At 44.5% G+C, this 18,126-nt stretch overlaps 2 protein-coding genes and 1 long non-coding RNA gene across 5 annotated transcripts in view; 2 read left to right on the top strand and 1 right to left on the bottom strand.

The window, feature by feature from the left end:
• The first annotated feature begins 116 nt into the window (after window positions 1-116).
• Window positions 117-10,806, top strand: onecut1 (one cut homeobox 1). 2 transcript variants are annotated; one of them, XM_084367999.1, is made up of 2 exons: window positions 117-1,521; window positions 6,299-10,806. In XM_084367999.1, exons 1-2 carry the CDS (start codon window positions 465-467, stop codon window positions 6,586-6,588), a joined length of 1,347 nt encoding a protein of 448 aa, XP_084224125.1. In that variant the 5' UTR covers window positions 117-464; the 3' UTR covers window positions 6,589-10,806. The 2 variants fall into 2 exon arrangements, with proteins under 2 accessions (XP_084224125.1, XP_084224124.1); XM_084367998.1 differs by having other exon boundaries at window positions 117-1,536.
• Window positions 10,807-10,928: 122 nt separating this feature from the next.
• On the bottom strand, window positions 10,929-13,786 carry LOC311266020. Its single transcript, XR_014623655.1, has 2 exons — window positions 13,507-13,786; window positions 10,929-11,872 (listed from the first exon to the last, which is right to left on the bottom strand). It is a non-coding gene; the product is annotated as an uncharacterized lncRNA (long non-coding RNA).
• A 2,689-nt stretch (window positions 13,787-16,475) lies between these two features.
• Window positions 16,476-18,126, top strand: part of atosa (atos homolog A) — a 33,628-nt gene continuing 31,977 nt past the window's right edge. The window contains exons 1-2 of one of the 2 annotated variants that reach the window (XM_084362957.1): window positions 16,476-16,616; window positions 17,732-17,888. In XM_084362957.1, coding sequence (XP_084219083.1) covers window positions 17,858-17,888 — 31 coding nt within the window. In that variant the 5' untranslated portion in view covers window positions 16,476-16,616; window positions 17,732-17,857. Of the gene's footprint in view, window positions 17,889-18,126 lie in introns of both variants that reach the window. The other variant, XM_084362956.1, reaches the window with a different exon arrangement.

Raw genomic sequence — 18,126 nt, 5'->3', positions numbered from 1 at the left:
AAGGAGAGAGAGAGAGTATGGGAGGAGATGTGTGTTCGCAGTGCGCATGTGCAGACAGTGATCTGTGCTGCGGTGGAAGAGGGGCTGGAGACACACAACTAGAGAGATGGCGCGGCACCCGACCGGAGCGCAAGGACAGCTGGTTGGCGGTGGGGGGGCTTGAATCATAAAGAGAATCAGAAAAGAAAAAAAATTTCAAAAAGTAAATATAAAAATAATAAGAATAAAAATATCAAGGGAAAAAGGAGTTCTGCAAAAAAAAAGAAACCCAACAGCGTCAGAGGCTGGAGGACAAAAAAAAAAATCAAATATAAGGACAGCGAGGAGGCGAAAGCGAAGGAGGCTGCTGCAAGAAGAGAAATAGCAACAAAAGAGAATTGAACTTTCCTGGACGTGAGGACTTCTGGACACCAGCTAACTGCGGTAGGTCAGATAGATGGTTTGTCCACAGCGCTGCCCGGATCATGAACGCACAGCTGTCGATGGAGAATATTGGCGACCTGCACGGAGTGCATGAGTCCGTGGCCGGTCACGGAGAGCTGCTGAGTGGCCACAGTCCACATTCCCGTCCGAGCCCCCGGGGTCTCAGCCACCGCGCTATGGGCATGGCGACCCTGCTGGACAGCGGAGACTATCATCCCAGCCACCCCGGACACCTGCATCCAGCCATCAGCATGTGTGAAGCCCCCCCTGGCATGAGTGCGAGCAGCACTTACACCACCCTAACGCCCCTGCAGCCCTTACCCCCCATCTCCACCGTGTCCGACAAGTTTCCTCCCCATCATCACCACCACCACCATCCCCATCATCCTCACCCTCACCCCCACCAGAGGATCCCCGGAAATGTCAGCGGCAGCTTCACGTTGATGCGCGAGGACCGGAGTCTGGCGCCTATGAACAGTCTGTATCCCGCATATCATCACAAGGATCCCTGCATGGGCCAGAGCCTCTCCCCGCTGTCTGGCTCCGGTCTGGCCAGCATACACACGACCCAGGCCGGCATCCCTCCCTACGCTCATCCCGGTGCCGCTATGCCTGGTGAGAAGATGCTCACCCCCAGCGGGTTTGAGGCTCACCACCCGGCCATGCTCGGCAGACACACGGAGCAGCACATGAGCTCCTCGGCGGGCATGGTACAAATCAACGGCCTCCACCACCACCCGCACGCCCACCTTGGCGCGCAGGGGCATGGCCAGGGGCTGGGGAACAGCCGGGAGCAGGCCTCCGGGCCCGGGCAGCAAGGGGGCGGCGTTGGAGGGGGTGGTGTTTCTGGGGGCCAGATGGAGGAGGTGAATACCAAAGAGGTGGCGCAGAGGATCACCACGGAGCTGAAGCGCTACAGCATCCCTCAGGCCATCTTTGCCCAGCGGGTCCTGTGCAGGTCCCAGGGGACCCTGTCCGACCTGCTGAGGAACCCCAAACCCTGGTCCAAGCTCAAGTCCGGCAGAGAGACCTTCCGCCGCATGTGGAAATGGCTGCAGGAGCCTGAGTTCCAACGCATGAGTGCGCTCAGGCTCGCAGGTGAGCGAAGCCTCGGTAAAGCCCCCCTTTTTGTTTTCATCCTCTGAATGTGTGGCTGAGAAGTACAGACACTGGAGCTGGATCATTAGCCCTGAATGCTACCTTGTATTTAGCAGCGGGGGTCAAAGGGGATGGGAACCCAGGCTGATTGTGTAGAGTGGAGGGGGAAAAAAACAACCCTAAACATTTCCAAGTAATCTCAGTGTAAATCAAGAATCACATCAGGGTAGCATCCAGGACAAATGTTCCCTCTAGGCTGATGGTTTCTTTATCAAATAATACATTACACCATGTCTCCAGAATTAAACCTGCCTCAGGCTTTGATGAACCCTGCTTTTCTTTAGATACAGCTTCCAAATGAGAGGTTCATGCCTGGAGGGGAGGAGGAGGAGGGAGGGAGTGAGGAGGAGGATGGTGGTGGGGGGGGTCTGCTGGATGGTCAAATCCAACCTCACACAGTAAAGTTACAAAGTGCTTCAGCAGGCTGATGCTCGTGGCCTGATATCAATACGCATTTTTCTTTTTTCGGTCTCTCCACGCTGATTTTGGGCTCGTGTGAAACAAGCGCTCATGTCATTTCACCTCAAAGTATCGACCGCTGGACTGTGTGCGTAAACTGATCCTTCGCCCAGAAATCGTTAGGAATGTGTTTATTTTGGTGTAGGTGCAACTGATCGGCCCCTTTTTTGGGGGGTGCTGCACGCGGTGTAAACACACACACACACACACACACACACACACACACACACACAGAGAGAGAGAGAGAGAGAGAGAGAGGTGTGCACGTGTTCTTAAACTGGATTTAAATGTCAAGTAAAGCTGACGTTGTGCGTTATTTAGCCGCTGAAATGTGTTGTTGATATTATTATAGAGCAGAACAGAATGGAGAGCGTGTGTTTGTGTTTGGCCCCTCGGCCTGACTCGACTGAGGTCTCTCTAATTAACTGATAGACCTCTGTATTAATTTGTCCCTGAGGTACGCACGAGTCAATTAGGGCGCGCAACGAGGCCCCCAAATCGCACGTGCGCGTTCACAGGGCACCCCAGTGGGAGTTTTTTTGTGTGTGTGTGTTTTTAGTTTGTTAACGTCCACAGGCCTAATCAATGACATACTAATGAGGCTTTTTGGCTTTTTGAAAAGTGAGGCCGCGGCCACTTATGGTGGAAAGTGTGCGTGTGTGCTTTTTTTTTGGCGCGTGTGCACGTGGGTGTGTAATCGCAATAGATTATTTTTCAGTTTTCCCATCTGCTGCTGCTGCTGCTGCTGTGCGTGCGTGCGTGTGTGTGTGTGTGTGTGTGTGTGTGTGTTGAAGATGAGATTTCATCACTGACTTTTTTTTCTTTTCTTTTTAAATCTCCTGTAACTTCTGTGCGCTGCTTCGATCATCTTTCAATCATCAGTGTGATCAGCCTGCGATCAGATCTGTGGGATCATCGATCAGTATTGACGGTGGTTCTTGAACGAGTGACACATAAATACTGAGGGAAAAAAACAAACGTCTCAGGCCTCAGCTGTATTCAGACATTTCTTTTCACTGCCCTGTCTCGTTTAATTTCAACTTAAAAAATATAAGATGAAAATCATGAATAAAATTCTTCTCTTGAGCAAAAACTGAAATGATAAAAGCTGTTAGTTGGAAAATTTCCCCCCCAAAATATGAAGGTTAGCAGTGGAGAAAATGTTTTACAGTTGAAAAACTAAATTAATTTAGAGCGGCCATTGTATTGATCCGTTCCTAGGTGAACCAGATATGTGATCGTGTGCTGAAGTAGATGTGATATACTTATTGATCTCACGCTTCTGAAATTAATCTCGGGCCTTTCCTCCTTTTCCCACGTATTCAATTACCCATCTGAATAGAAAATAATAGAATAGAATAGAATAGAATAGAAATGAATAGATGTTTTTAATGAATGAGTTCAGAAATGACAGATGAATTTAGTCTCAGTAAATCAGTTGGAGGGTGAATCCTCAGTGTTTCCTGGTGTTTTCAGGATCTCTCAGTAAATGAAGACACATGTCCAGGTAGTTGGAAGAATCGGGTTTTCCGGTTGCACATTTTGCAGCGTTTGGAGCACAGAGGTCTGTTTGTTGTTCTCTGTGAGATTATGAAACGCAGCGCTGCCGTCACACCGTGTCAGTGTAGGCCCACTGTGTGCGAGTCTGTGGAGTTATCTGTGTGTTTGTAATCATTAGCCGGGAGCAGCAGCAGTGTGTGTGTGTGTGTGTGTGTGTGTGTGTGTGTGTGTGTGTGTGTGTGATTAGTGTGATAACGAGGCCGTTGTTATGTCCTCCCCCGGTCCTGGGAAAAGCTGTGTCTCGGGCCGGGGGCCTCCTGTTGCAGAGGGGGGCCGGGCCGCTCCGTGCGTGGTGGCTCCTGCTGTCTGAGTGGCCTTCACTGCTGCTGATTTATAGCAGCCCTTTACACGACGAGCTCCGGCTCTCTGTTAATATTTACCAACACTGGAGACAGCGGGCTGCTCACACGCACTGTTACGCTGCAGTTTATGGTCGCGCGGACAGGTCGCTGCACTGTACTTTATACACACACCTGAGAGGGAGGGGGAGGGAGGGAGGGAGGGGAGGGGGCGAAAATGAGGTTACAAGGAGGGATCGGCCACATCAACTTCATATCATGTTATTAACAGGTTTTTTTGAGTTATTATTATTTTAATATTTCCCTAATTAAGCTCTCTTTCACTGCTACTTTACTACACTTGGATGTGGAAAAGTACAGATATTACATCTAAAGCTGAAGACCAAAATTATGATACAAATATCAGAGTAATGTGAGGTAATATATGCACTATTGACTACATACATATCTCTCATATTTCTCATTTTACGCGCTCAGAATGATCGTGGTTTCCTTTTCTCCACGTCTGGCTCGACATTGCGCGTAAAACCTCGCTACTTTGATTCACTGGCGCTTTGAGGCTTTCTAATATGAAATGTTTTTTTTATTCACCCGCCGCATTTTGCAAAATTAATCAGCTCTCTTCAAGGGGAATGCCTTGTGGTGAGAGTATGCTGCCCGTTAATGGCCCCGTTGGGTCCACGCAGGGCCTCTCCTCCAGCAGCCCACGCCTGCCCCCTCCTGGTCTCTGCTCACCGGTGAGCCTCACTCTGGATGTGCTGCTCCACCAGGGCTTAAAAAGAGAAGAATAGTAGAAGTAATAATAACGAGATCAAGTGGAGGGAGGTTTGATGCGCTGTCAATTCCCAGGTTTCTTTTTTTCTCCTATATTAGATGACCTGTGGGTCATTTCTCCATGGTCTCCGTATTGCTGTTGTTTTCAGCACCGCGGACAGCGCTCATTGTTCCCCGGCTCACGGCTTCCTGTCCGCCTGCAGAGCTCCTGCTCTGGTCCGTGAACTCACCATGGGGCTCCATGACAAAATGGCAGTGTTGTTAAAAGTACAAGAGTCATAATTGAGTTCAAATTCGACTTTAGTAAAAGTGAAAGTCAACCATACGAAATGAGTAAAAGTTCTTAAAGTATCTGATATTAAACGTATTTAAGTGTCAAAAGTACAAGAAAAAGTAATTTATACATATATTTACATGTAGGCTATGTATATAGTGTATAGGCCTCAAACAATTATCAGCCAGGTCATTTATCAAATCAGATATTCAGCATTTTTATGATTATTGCAATCATTTTTAGTTATTTTGTTTTTTATCTGATTTCCAACAAAATAAATTAATTCAAAATTCAATTTGCACTATTGCTCTGATAAAGCATGCAGTCTGCAACTAGTAAGAACTAGAGTTATCAAATAAATGTAGTGGAGTAAAAGTACAATATTTATCTCTGGAGTGGAAGTATAAAGGAGCAGAAGATGTAATTAATCGAGTAAAGTATCTCAAAATTGCGCCTACTTGGGTAAATGTACTTAGTTACATTCCATCACTGCAAAATGGGGAAGAGTTTGACTCTGCCACTGAAAGTATCTCAGTGTTTAAAACAAAAGTAGAAAACTGCAGACTGTGACAAGATTCTGTACAAAGTTACATCTGACAGACGAAATCTATTTAAGTCTTATAGCCACAATGATACACATGTGACTCCTTTATCAGAAGCCTTTCCATCACTACAGTATCAGAGTACATACTGTGCACCTTTGTGTTCAGTAACTAATCCGGTAACATCCTTGCTTTTCTTTCACTCTCTTACCTAATTACCACAAGTCAAACCAGAGAGGAGGAGCTCTGAGTCAAATCAGCTGATGCAAGTTCAGTTCGGGTTGTAGAAATGACTTTAAAGTGTTAAAAATGCTCGTTTCCACTTTGGTTTTTGATGTTATTCACAAAATGAGCATTTAAAAGCAATGCTGGCATCTGTCAAACATTCTTATTATATTTCACTGCTCATTTTGTTATGCTTATTAACTTATTTTTGCTATTTGCTGTTTTGCTACCTTGTTTCTAGGATTATAAAACTCGATGCACTTGTCATGTTAGCAATATAAACTGAAATGCTGTGGTCTTATAAAATAATAACCCAGAATTATTTTGATGTAGGCATCTGTGAAAAGCTTAAATTGTTTTGCATTTGTGCACCAACACAATCTATAGTAGAGTTAGTTGTTAAATAAGAATGAACTCTGATGTTAAGCTGCTGAGGAGAAAAGCCACTGAGATAATTCTTAGGTCAGGATTTTCCTTCAAATCCAAGGTTGAGGTGTGATGGAGATATACACAGGTATATTCAGCCCTCTCTCACAAACACTCTCCTTCTGTGTCTCTCTCTCTGTCTCCTGACTTCTCCGCAGCATGCAAGCGAAAGGAACAAGACCACGGCAGGAGCGAGCGGGGGAACATGACCAAAAAGCCTCGGCTGGTGTTCACAGATGTGCAGCGGCGGACGCTCCACGCCATCTTCAAGGAGAACAAGCGTCCATCCAAAGAGCTGCAGGTCACCATTGCCCAGCAGCTGGGCCTGGAGCTGGCCACAGTCAGCAACTTCTTTATGAACGCACGCCGCCGGAGCCTAGATAAGTGGGTGGACGACGGCTCCGGTCACTCAGTCAACTCTGGCCCCAACGCCTGCACCAAAGCCTGAAGACGGACTGATTTGACCAACTCATGGACTGACTCAACCTCGGTGGAAAAGCTTTAAAACTTAAGAGAAACAAAGAGAAACTTAAAAAAGACCTTGAAGCAACGTTTTGCCCTTAAACCTGTACTATATTGATATTTATAGTATCCAAAGATGAAAAAAACAAACCAAAGACTTCTTGTTTGACCTGCTTTGAAATGTTTGTTTCAGCAACACGTTTATGTGTAACATACTGCAAAAAGACTATAGTTTTACCCCCCTCCCCCCCTCACACACACTCTCACTGTCACTGGTCTATAGCTTTACTACACCCCCCTTACACCTCCCCATCCAGTATCAATCTATCATTCGCCATCCTTATCTTTAATCTGATTGGTTGGTTTTAATGATGGGTCCCCCCCCCCCCTCCCCCTAAATGGAGGTTTAATCAGCCTATTGGCAGTCTGATCTGCAGCTTGAGAAACAGCCAGAATGTGGAGCTCCGGTGGGATTGGCCAATCAACTTTAAAGACAAAAAAAAAATCCTACAGGAGCGACTGGATTGTTGTCGGTGACCTCGTTTGGATCGGTGGCGGTGGCGGTGGACTGTCTGTCTCTCCGGCTGTCTGTCTTTCTATCAAGCATTCCAGACAGACAGGGAAAAATGCCCATTGCGTAGACTGCTAACCCAAAACCAAAAAAAAACCCAAAAAAACCCTAACCTCAACCCACATGGTAGTGCTTTCTTCCAACATGCTGAAACGTTGAATAATTTAAACAAGAGAAACCAAAGCCTTTTCTTCTGCACCCTGAAGCCTCTCATGCAGCTTTAGAAGTAAAAAAAAAAAAAAAAAACACTGCTTATGGAGTAATTTGACCAAAGAGTATATTTTGTAGTTGATAATCTTAAGAGTATTTTTTACCTCATTTCCTCCCTTACCTCCTGAGACTGACTGTTAACGAGGAGCCACAAAGAAGTGAATGTTACTGCTTACATGGGGTCATACTTTAAAATATACGCTCCCTGCCAAATGGAAATATTTCTGACACAACCCTGACGATTTGCCTTGTAGATGCCTTTTCTTGAATCAACCCAAATATTCCAGTTATATCTTTACAAACGGTCTACGTGAATGTTCCCTGCGTTGTGAAGATTAATTGCCCTTTTTTTTCTGTAAGTCTGCTCAGATGCAGATTCAGCTTTCAAATACCAGCGGCTGGCAAAAGCAAAGACGAATCCGTTCAGTAGTGTGTTTTCTCTGCAAAGGTGAAAACAAAAGCGCGTGGTCTTGACACTGTGAGGGAGACAGAAGGCCTCTGATGGAGTTTTCTTTTTCAGTGTCACCACTCTAATAATAAGCATTCAGCGCTGCTCCCTCGTCCCCGCGTGCTTCATACCTATTTGATTTTATCCTCCTCATCAAAGATGTCGGGTGGAGGGGATGATATCAATGATCGAATCACTTTCGGGCGCTTACACAGCAATGTCAGCTCGTCACCTGAATACGAAAGCAAACCTCCCCTGCCTGTTTGCCAATCCCCAGCCTCCCCCCTTCCTCCTCCTCCTCCTCCTCCTCCTCCTCACCCATCCTGCCTCCTGACTCCTCTCCTGGTAAGCTATGCATTTCAGCACTAGGAGGAAAGCACTACACAGGGCTGGCCCAGGGGCAGCGTATCATTAAATATATTGAGCTGGCCCCTTGCCGTCATCCTCCTCATGGCCAGGGTTAGCAGCTCTACATCCATCAGAACAAGCGCCGAAGGAGAGGCGTGAGAGAGAGAGAGAGAGAGCGAGCTGCTGCTGCTGCTGCTGCTGCTTCTTCTTCTTCTTCATCTCCGAAATGAAAAAAAAAACAAACAAAAAAGACGACAAGAAACAAAAAAAAATGTGTCAAGACCTGCTGATGTTTTATAGTGTGAACCAAAGATGCTACCTCACTCAAGTTCCATACGTGATTTCTATCACTTTGATGATACCAAAGATAACCAAAGATTTTTTCTCATTGCACGGCCTCTACGAGTGGTGTTTAAAAAGATGTTGTATGTGTCCCCCCTCCCCCACATTTCCTCCTCTCTCTCTCTCTCTCTGTCTCTCTTCTCTTCCTTTCTTCTCCCCCTCCCTCCCACCTGCACTCAGCCCATGCACCCCTGCTATGCGTGCTCTTGCTTCATCTGTGCTCTGATTACAGCTCCATAGGTAGTCATGCTGATGTAGCTATAGGCAGATGTGCTGCTCTAGCCATAGATACACACAAGCGGGCCACGCAGGTGCCTGCGGGGTACAGCCAGCTCGCTAGCAATGTCTATCTTTGTGCTTTGTGTTGCCAGGTCTTCAGTTCTACAACTTTATTGGCAGAGAAGTGAGATAAAAAATGTAAAAAAAAAAAAAAAAGCTGACATGAGAAATCAAAGTTTTAGTTTGATTCATTTCAAAGTAATCCATGTAAATTTGATGGCGTACCCCGCTACAGTGTCTTTTTTTTTCTTTCTTTTTTTCTACTTGGCACTGCCTCTCGGTGTGTATCTATAGGCTGATGATATCGATCCACCAAATAGGTCAGACATCTTTACATAACAATAGGCAGACAAGCTGACATAGCCATGGGCAGAATTGTTGACTCAACTATAGGCAGACATGTTCCTGAAAGTAGAAGCAGACGTGTTGCAATCTTTCTAAAAACTCCCAGGACGAGTGCCTTGCTTGAACCAAAGTGTTAAACCGCTGTTGACCTCTCACCTTTGACTCTGTGAATACCTCAGCCTGTAGAAGGGCCACTACTGAAGAAACAAGGAAAAGGTTGTTTTTTTGTTTTTTGTTTCTTAATCACACCGTGGTGCTTTCGCCAGCGCAACCATGCAATGAAAACATACCAAAGGAATTTCTGTTGTCCACTTCTACAGATTAAACCAAAGGTCTTTGTTTCTCCTCCTCTGCCCTGCCCTCCTTTTACCCCATCCATCCCTCCTCCTCCTCCTCCTCCCCCACCCCCACCCCCAACCTTCCTCGTCCCTCTGCTGTGTGTAGGAAGGTCCAGCACTCTGGCCGTGCATGTCTTTTACCAATGTCTCTGAATACCTCATAGTAATAATTCCTTTGAGTTCTGCATTGAGACGTCTATCTGTGAGTGAGGCAGAACTCCACTCGTGTGGTAACTGTTATTGTTACTTCAAAAAGCTGTATGATTATCTATTTTGAAGTTGTTGTTTTGTTTTTTTTGTTTTTTGGCAGAAGTGCTCTGTTTCAAGTCACGGAGGACGAGTTTCAGGGTTGATGTATGAAACTTAAGGGATGGAGGGAGAAGCGTATTTTTTATCAGACATTGGGTTATGCCAATATTATGATGGTAGACTATTGCTTTTACAGGGTAAAACCAACTGCTGTGATATTGTGTTCATATTTTCCCTTTTCTCTACTTCTGTGTTGTGATTTTAATTTAATTGCATTTTTGTAATGGTTAACCACTGCTTTAATTTATGCATTTGTAGAAACTCTAGATTTGTATATAGTAGGTTTTTGGAAAAAAGAAAACAAACAAAAAAGACAGTTTTATGTTACAGCCTTATTTCCCACGCTTAGATATAACAAAAAGGAGTAGTTTGTATTCTTCTTCAGCTGAATCCTAGCCGGCATTTCAATGTGTGTTTTAAACACTGCCAGAAACCCAGACAGTTGATTTTGCCAACGCAGACAAAGTTATACAGGAGCTACTTTGTTGAACAGCTGGCAAAAAGCAGTGTGTACGTGTGTGCGTGCGTGTGTGTGTTTTTTCTATTCTGTTGACTTTTTAAAAAAAAACAGTTATTTTATGGGTATTACTGCACATCCAAAGATTTTTAAAACAAACCAAAAATTGGAAAAAAAATATGTATAATGTTGAAAAGCACTGGCATTTGTGAGGTAGACTTGTTGAGTTTTGATTTGCCATTCGCACGGGTATAGAATGTAGAAGGCGTAGGGCTGCGTAGACAAGCTTACTCTACCATGTGGGGAATCTCCTGTTCAATGTACAATCTGAAGCATTTGAAAACGAGGGGCTGCAAGTCCCGCTCACTTTGCTGTCTCATGCACAGAGTGAGGTGGAGCGAAGGCTGGGCAGCCGGTCTGCCAGGGGCTGTGCCACGGAGCTGGGTCTGTTTTTATTGCCGTGGCACCGCCGCCTCGCTCCATCTAGTATCTGTTCTTTTGGTACGTACTCGTGTAATGACTATGAGCAAAGTCTAATAAAACTGCAAAGAACCTTACCAAGGAATCAGTGTGTGAGCATGTATGTGTGTTTGTGTATGTGTGTGTGTGGGGACGATCACCTGGATTGCTCATTTCTTTTTACTGTCTGAGTGCGAGTGTGTGTGTGTGTGTGTGTGTGTGTGTGTGTGTGTGTGTGTGTGTGTGCAGTCCAAATGTCAAGGACTGCTGAGGTGTGCGTGTTTGTGCGCGTGCTCATTTGCATGTATTTATTTACCGTGTGTTCGTCCACTGTTATGGAAGTTTGTGTATGCAGGTGTGTGGCTCGAACAGGAAGTCTGACTCCTTCCCTAACTGTCAGCGCTGCTTCCTCTCTGTCATGCAGACGGCACAGTATCTCCGAAGGACTGAAGGTCATCACCAAAATGTCCGTGACAGATCACATCAGCATGCTGTGCAGTCATCTTGTCACAGAATGGACTGTGGCTATTACTAAGTCCTGTATTAAAGAGGGAATGGATGATGCAGCGTGGATCTATTTTCTCCCCATTTTTCACATGTTCTGTTATTTATTTTTGTCCACGAGGAGTTCCCATATGATGGGTGGCTTGGCTACAGGTCTCATAACAATACTGCAGCGCCTAAGACAATCATCTGGATCTCTTACGCTGGGGAACTAGTTTCTCACCCGCAGAGGGGTGTCCTCCAGCGATTCATACACAAAGATGCTTGAAGGGTTTTGATAAACAAGCATATTTGTTGTCATAGACATATAGGAGTAGATTACAGTAGTAGTTCATCTTGCACTTGCATTTCAAAATGAAATCTCATTGCTCTCATCAGCCTTGTGCTCTTGTCAACCTTGATCTCTTTCTTTTTGACCGCCTTCTCAACTCACGATGCTTCTTCAGTTTTCAGTATGGGTGGTTGTGTACGCGTGTGTGTGTGCGTGCGTGCGTGTTTGAGCGTGCGTGTGTGTGTGTGTGTGTGTGTGCCAGAGAGGCAATACTGTCGGTGTTACTCTCAGATGTATAACTCCATGTCTCATGACTTGATTTGTCATTGCTGTTTCCCAGGCTTTGCTACTGCTTTCTCAGTGCCGTGCAATATCATCTGTTGTGATTGCTAAGCAAATGAAAAAAAAAAAGAAAGAAAATTGAGAAGCAAGTGATGATGTCATCCAGCTTTTTTCAGTGTTCAAATGTTTCAACATTTCTGTAGTCACAAAAAGTAGAAAATAAACGGTTGGTATTTCCAGCTTCTGAATCCAGACTCTTGTTATTATTATTTTATTTTTGGTGTCTGTGTTTTGTCCTTTTCCCCCCTTTTTTGCTCAGACAGGGAAATTGAATCAATAAAATATCAAATCAGATAAGGAAGTAGAGGACAAGACAAGCAGACATCTGAGTCTGTCTTGGATGGGAACCTGCATGGCAAGTAGCTTCAGAAGATCAGACCCTGCGGTCAGGGTGCTTCAAAAATGTACGTACTTGTGTCCCTTTATAAATCATGAATCGTTGCATTTCCCGGCCGTGTTTATATTTATAAATTCTACATACACATTAACCTGCTTATCAAACAGGTCAATGACTAAACCCTGAGGTCATCTGCATATTCTCAACTGTAAAAGGAAATGTGGGTTGGAAGGTTCATTTTACACAGATGGTTAGTTGTTATTGTTGGAATCAAATTGTGCAATCAAGCACACTACCCCACAAAGCTAATTTACTCAAAATGTGTCTGAATGAATATTCATTATTGAATATTGAAGAGCTGTCAAATCTCCAGTTATTCTTAAAGTGAAAATGTAAAAATGACCTAAAATGATCAACAGAATGTGAATAAGGACCAGTTTCGACATTATGACGTCCAGGTACTGGACGCAGAGTTATGTACTGACATTAGCATGCTAACCAGTTAGCCCCAGCCCATACCAGTCCAAAGCTCCTGTGCTAGCGGTGTAAACACTAACACTCCCCTGGTCCCCAATCTCCCTGCCTAAACTGCTAGCTGCAACTAAGCTAACTTTCTAAGGTAGCTGCAATTAGCAGCAGGTAGCGGTTACTCTAGTGATATGCCCCCCCTATTTGTTTTGAGCATGAATTTGACAGGTGGCCAAGTCTTACCTATAGCACCTTTAACTTAGCCAACTCTTTCTGTACTGTTGTGTCATGTAATTACAACCTTAACGCTTCACAGTACAATGAATGCATATGTCAACCTTCATAATATGGATAGCACCAACAGCAATGGAACCGCCCTCTCCGATGCAGTGCAATGCCTGGTAGAGATGTTGGAGTACATACATTTAACCCTATTTCTGATTTTTCAATTGTGGTGCTAAACCCCCCAAATCCATCTGCTGGTAATCCATCACCCAAGAGTGATGTGTTTTAACCAGATTACTCTGATTCACGGCTCAGAGGCAAACTCTTGCGTGTAAGCAGGGGAGGCTAATATATGTTGGTGAAAGCGGGAAGCTGAATTCAAATTTTGAGAGTTACATACTTGATTTCTCAGTTAAACGTCGAGTCAGTGGTGAATCACTTATCTTTAATTAAACTGAGCCAGTAGACTAACAACCTCGCCTCTATTTGGGCCTGAGAGCAAAACTAGTCATCACAGTGTGTGTGTGTGTGTGTGTGTGTGTGTGTGTGTGTGTGTGTGTGTGCTTTTCAACTCTTTAAATGGGTCAAAGTGTACTGAGTAAAGGCACTGCAGTGTATGAAGGACGACCTCAAACTTAAGAATGCACTTACCTGGAAAGAGGACTGAAGAGTACCAGGACGGAGACCCAAGGGAGTCCTAACACCTGGCACAACATGTCCGGGCTGTTTCACCTCAGGTGCACTCTTATTTGTACAACATTTGTCTTTCAGTCTCTGGAGTTGTAGCCCTTCTCCTGCCCTCTTCTGTTCCTCTCCTCCTTTGTCGTTGCCACTTTATAGACAGACGGACAGACGGACAAGAACACAAGAAGTAATGTTTCTTTTTTCTGCATTATTAGTATCGTGCCACTAGATGGGGCTATGACATTCATTTTTCCAAAGATGAGGACTTCTTTGTTTTATTCACCAACATTCTTACAGGGAAAATTTACACAAAAGGAGGACAATTTAAACTTTTAAATTTCAGAAATTTTGACTGTAAAGTCAAAATAAAGTCAACACTAACACAGACAATTCTCCCAATGTTAGAAATCAGAGTATCAATACCTGAAATGACGTCTAGTTCATTTACAATAGATCAATATCGCATGCCGGTTCAGCCGGGGATTATTTTTCCACACAAACACTAAAATCTTAAATTAAATCCCGTATCATATTAGATCAATAACTTATTTCACATTTCAAACAGGCACGTAAACAATATCTGATGGGAAGACATCCCAGCAACCAATGATTCAACAAACACATACCATCTTACTCACTCCACTTAAGTCCCCTCCTTTGTAGTGTCCATGTAGGTGTGTATGTTTTCGCTGTTGTCTTGTTTCTGTTGATTGTGTCTGTTTCTATTATATCTTGAAATGTGATCCTTCTTGTTTGTGTTGCAGAAGAAGAACTAGCTGTAAACAAGTTTTACTGAGTGAGGCCAGTTTCAATGTAACACATTTTAACATCTCTAATGTTTCCTTTCAGTCTGTTCCTGTGTAATAAAATGAATACATAAAGGAAATACACTGAACACTGTGCTCTATAAAACCAGACAATAAATTAAAAGTAGTTTTACATGAATGCAGATCCCCCAGTGAATTGGGAAACGTCCCCATATCTCTTTAAAAGCAGCCGTGCAGGGTGTTGCCATAGCTTTCTAGGTGTTGCCACTGAGAGCTCCAGGATTTATCTCTAAATGACATCATCACACGAACTACAGCCCTGACTGTGTTGCAGGCCTTTGCAGCTCATTGCAAACCACAACTTACAACATCAGCGTCCCCTTCGCACTGATATGGTTTTTAAAAATACCACAGCCCTTTGTTGTAGGTGTGGCTGTGATTGTCTAGTTGCAGAATGAAACAGGAAAATATAACAGTTTGATCACCAGCGCCTACCAAAGTGGCTGATCTTCACAAAGCTGCTTCAAACCGAGCATGATATTTTTAACATTTAAATGAGAATTACCCTTTAACCATTTGGTTAATATTATTGGCATGCAATGTTGATCTCTTATTGATTGAAATCGCTTATCACTTTTATAATGTTTGGTCAGCAACCCTTGTGTCTCCTCCCCCAGCTCATGCAGTAAAATAAGTTTTTGTTGGTTCTTTTGTGAAATTTTCTGGTCCTGTTTGCTGCAAATCGGACAGGAAGTTAACTCAAATGACAACAACACTAACAGCAGCTTCAACTGTTGAGGAACTCAACATTTTTGAGGTCTTTGATGGCTGACAATGGCTCTCCGACAAACTATCTTTACCATGACCCCTTACACAGTTGTCTCTGAGCCAAAACCTTAATAGAACACCACATGGTTTCTTCTGTGAGTTGTTTTTGTCATGTGCAGATCACGACTGGCTGACAGACTTGCAGCTGTTTTTTTTTTTTTTTTGTTTTTTTACCTAAACGTCATTCTGGTGTAAATCAGTGACAGAAGACTGACTTGGTAAACTTTGCTCCCACTCCAGATAAATAATCATCCGGTCAATGTTTGCATTGTTATTGCGGTCACTTCATTCTATGTGTCAGTTATCTCTGGCATCAGAAACAAAGAGCAACTGAGTGGCAATAAAATTCAAAAGGCTCAGGACAAATAGTTATTCTTTAAAAAAAATATCTGGCTCCTGTGTCAACACTAGGTTATGGCCTTTCTTGGTAGTCTATCGAAAATATAGGCCAGTCCATGTAGTCTATCTGTGTGAAGCTGACAACAATAACACACAAAGTGCAACTGCAGCTGCCAAACAGATTTGTGCAGCAGACTCTAGTGTCCTCATTTTGGCCTTTGCCTTTGTTCCAAGAGGTTTTAAGCGAGGAAGAGATTAAAACAAAGAGCTCTCCCTCTGTCCTTTTTCATTTGTACCAAAATGATAATGGGGCACATCCAGTGGGGCCTATTTATCAGGATCGTTTCAATTTTTTTCCAATTTAACCTCAAATGGTTAAGTTTATTTTTATAATTAACTTTTGCTTTTGAAAAAAAAAAAAATGTTGAATCCTCGTCACACTGATAAGCAAAAGTTAGATGACAGTAGCCTAAGCGATGAAGCTAAATACCGCATATGGCGATGATGTACCATATATCTAGCTTTTGTTTGAATGTGGGTTTCATCTATTACTTTATATATTGGCATTGCCATTGAATACATTTTTGATTTTGTATAGGATACAACTTAGTTTTTTCTGTTTAACATTACCTTATCGTTATTGGACAAATACAACATGTAGCCTAATGAATTTCCTTCTGTTGGCAACAAAACAAGTAACAAATCAGGGAGTTAACTTGCATGAAATATACACATGAAAAACATGAATTAATTTTATAAGTTAATATCTAACTTGATAATCAGTATATGATGTATTTTCCCGGTAACTTCTCAACGGCTTTAGCAGCTTGTTAGCTTGTCAGGACTCGTCGGGCCTCTCTACACGCACACACACACGATCTTTGGCTCGCGACGATCCAAACAAGCCAGAACAAAATGTTCACGACGGAAAGAAACGAAGCCTCACGTGCGCACGTGAGCGCGCACCGAATCCCACTGACCAATCAGATTAAGGAGAGTTCAGCGCTCACTTGTTTGTTCCCTTTAACGTCCTCATACGTTTTATCAAACATGGCGCAGGAGTGTAGGGGGGAAAACCACCTGGCTGGGGTTTGCGCCCGTTGACTTCGCTCCCAATAGACGCGCCGCCGCCGCCGCTTCCTCGTAAGTTTCTTCTGGTACCGCTGCCGCTAACTAACTTGGCGGTTGCTATGGCTGCGAGTTCATGCGAGGCTGGCCGACAGGGAAGTGACGACCGGGGCTGTTGTTGGGACACGTGACGGGAGCTGGCGCTGATCTGTTTTGACAAGCAGCGCTGGGGAGGGAAGTGAGGAAGGGAGGCAGGCTGCAAGCATCACGACCAGGAGGACTCAGTGTTCCTTTCATCCGCATTTCGCCTGAATAATATCAGTGTCGACCTTCGTCTCCTAGTTTTTTTTTTTTAGCAGACAGCGAACAAAACGCCAACGGCTGCTCGGCGAACGCTCGCGGAAAACAAAACAAAACAAAACAAAAAACGGTTGCGAGCGGAGTCGGGCTGTTTGTTGTCGCCGTTGAAAAGTTTTAATGAAGATCGCGGAGGAAGTCGGCAGCACAGGTGGCGTTTCTAGCGTCAAGTAGATGGCGACGGTGCCGCGGATGGACATAAAAGTGGACCACGTCCTCGTAACATTTCGTGAGAAAAGAATGATGCGTTGACTATGTTCCCGTCGTAGCGAGAGAGAAAAAAAGGGTCCGTCATCGGGAACCGTTGTTTGTAGCCGAGCTGTGGCTACCTGCGCTACAGTGGGGGGTTGGGATGTTTACGGAGGTCGTCGTCACCACCAGTAGACGCTTAACCAGACAGTCACGATAAAGTTAGTGAGTTGTGTTCGCTATCCAGCTAACGGTGCTGTTAGTTAGCAGCCCTCCACACAAGCCCCCAGTCGTGGCGGGGTGCCGTTGTGAGGAGCCAGCGTTACCGGAGAGGAGACACAGAAATGCATCGCGACGTAACTATGGTTCAGGTGGTGGAATTTGAGACTGGCTGTACGAGTCGTCAGCTTGCTAGATAAATTACTGGTTATCAGACTGGTTAGTCGCTAGCAAGCAGATTGACAGCTCCGTTACCCAACGCTAGCTGTTTATTCGCTATCAGCTGTCTTTGTGTTAGTCAGTTGGACAATACAGTGCGACTCGATGGAAGCGTACAGTAGCATGCTAACAAAGCACTGCTTTGTTGTTGGATAGGGGGCAGCTGGCACCAATACACAGGCTTCACAGCTGATATTATTGCTTAGCTTAATACAGCAGGTCGCAGCCCACAGAGTGTTTGGGAAGATCCAGACACCGTTGTGTTGCTGTCAAGGCTGTCGAAGAAGAAGGAAAAGAGAAGAAACCCTGCAAGAGACCCTGAAGGCAACCTGATGACACTGGACAACATGAAGCCCGAGCGAGGTATGTGGGGCACCCATAGCGCACACGCACACACGTAGGGTGGGCTTCATGGTCAAGTGTATGGGCAAGCTGTGCAGTCCCAGTTTTGGTGGACTGACTGTACCCATTCCTCTGAGAGAAGAATCAGGCCAGGGAATTATGTAACAGCTGGTCAGCCTGGTCACTGGTTATGTGAATTAAGAAAGCCTGACCCGAGTCAGTGAGGACGTGAAGATATAACACGCACTGGCTGCTCTAG

This window comes from Pagrus pagrus, assembly GCF_965226575.1.
Source record: "Pagrus pagrus genome assembly, chromosome: 1".
NCBI lineage: Eukaryota > Metazoa > Chordata > Actinopteri > Spariformes > Sparidae > Pagrus > Pagrus pagrus.
The sequence above is the reverse complement of the archived record's forward strand: the minus strand, read 5'-3'. Positions and strand labels throughout refer to the sequence as shown.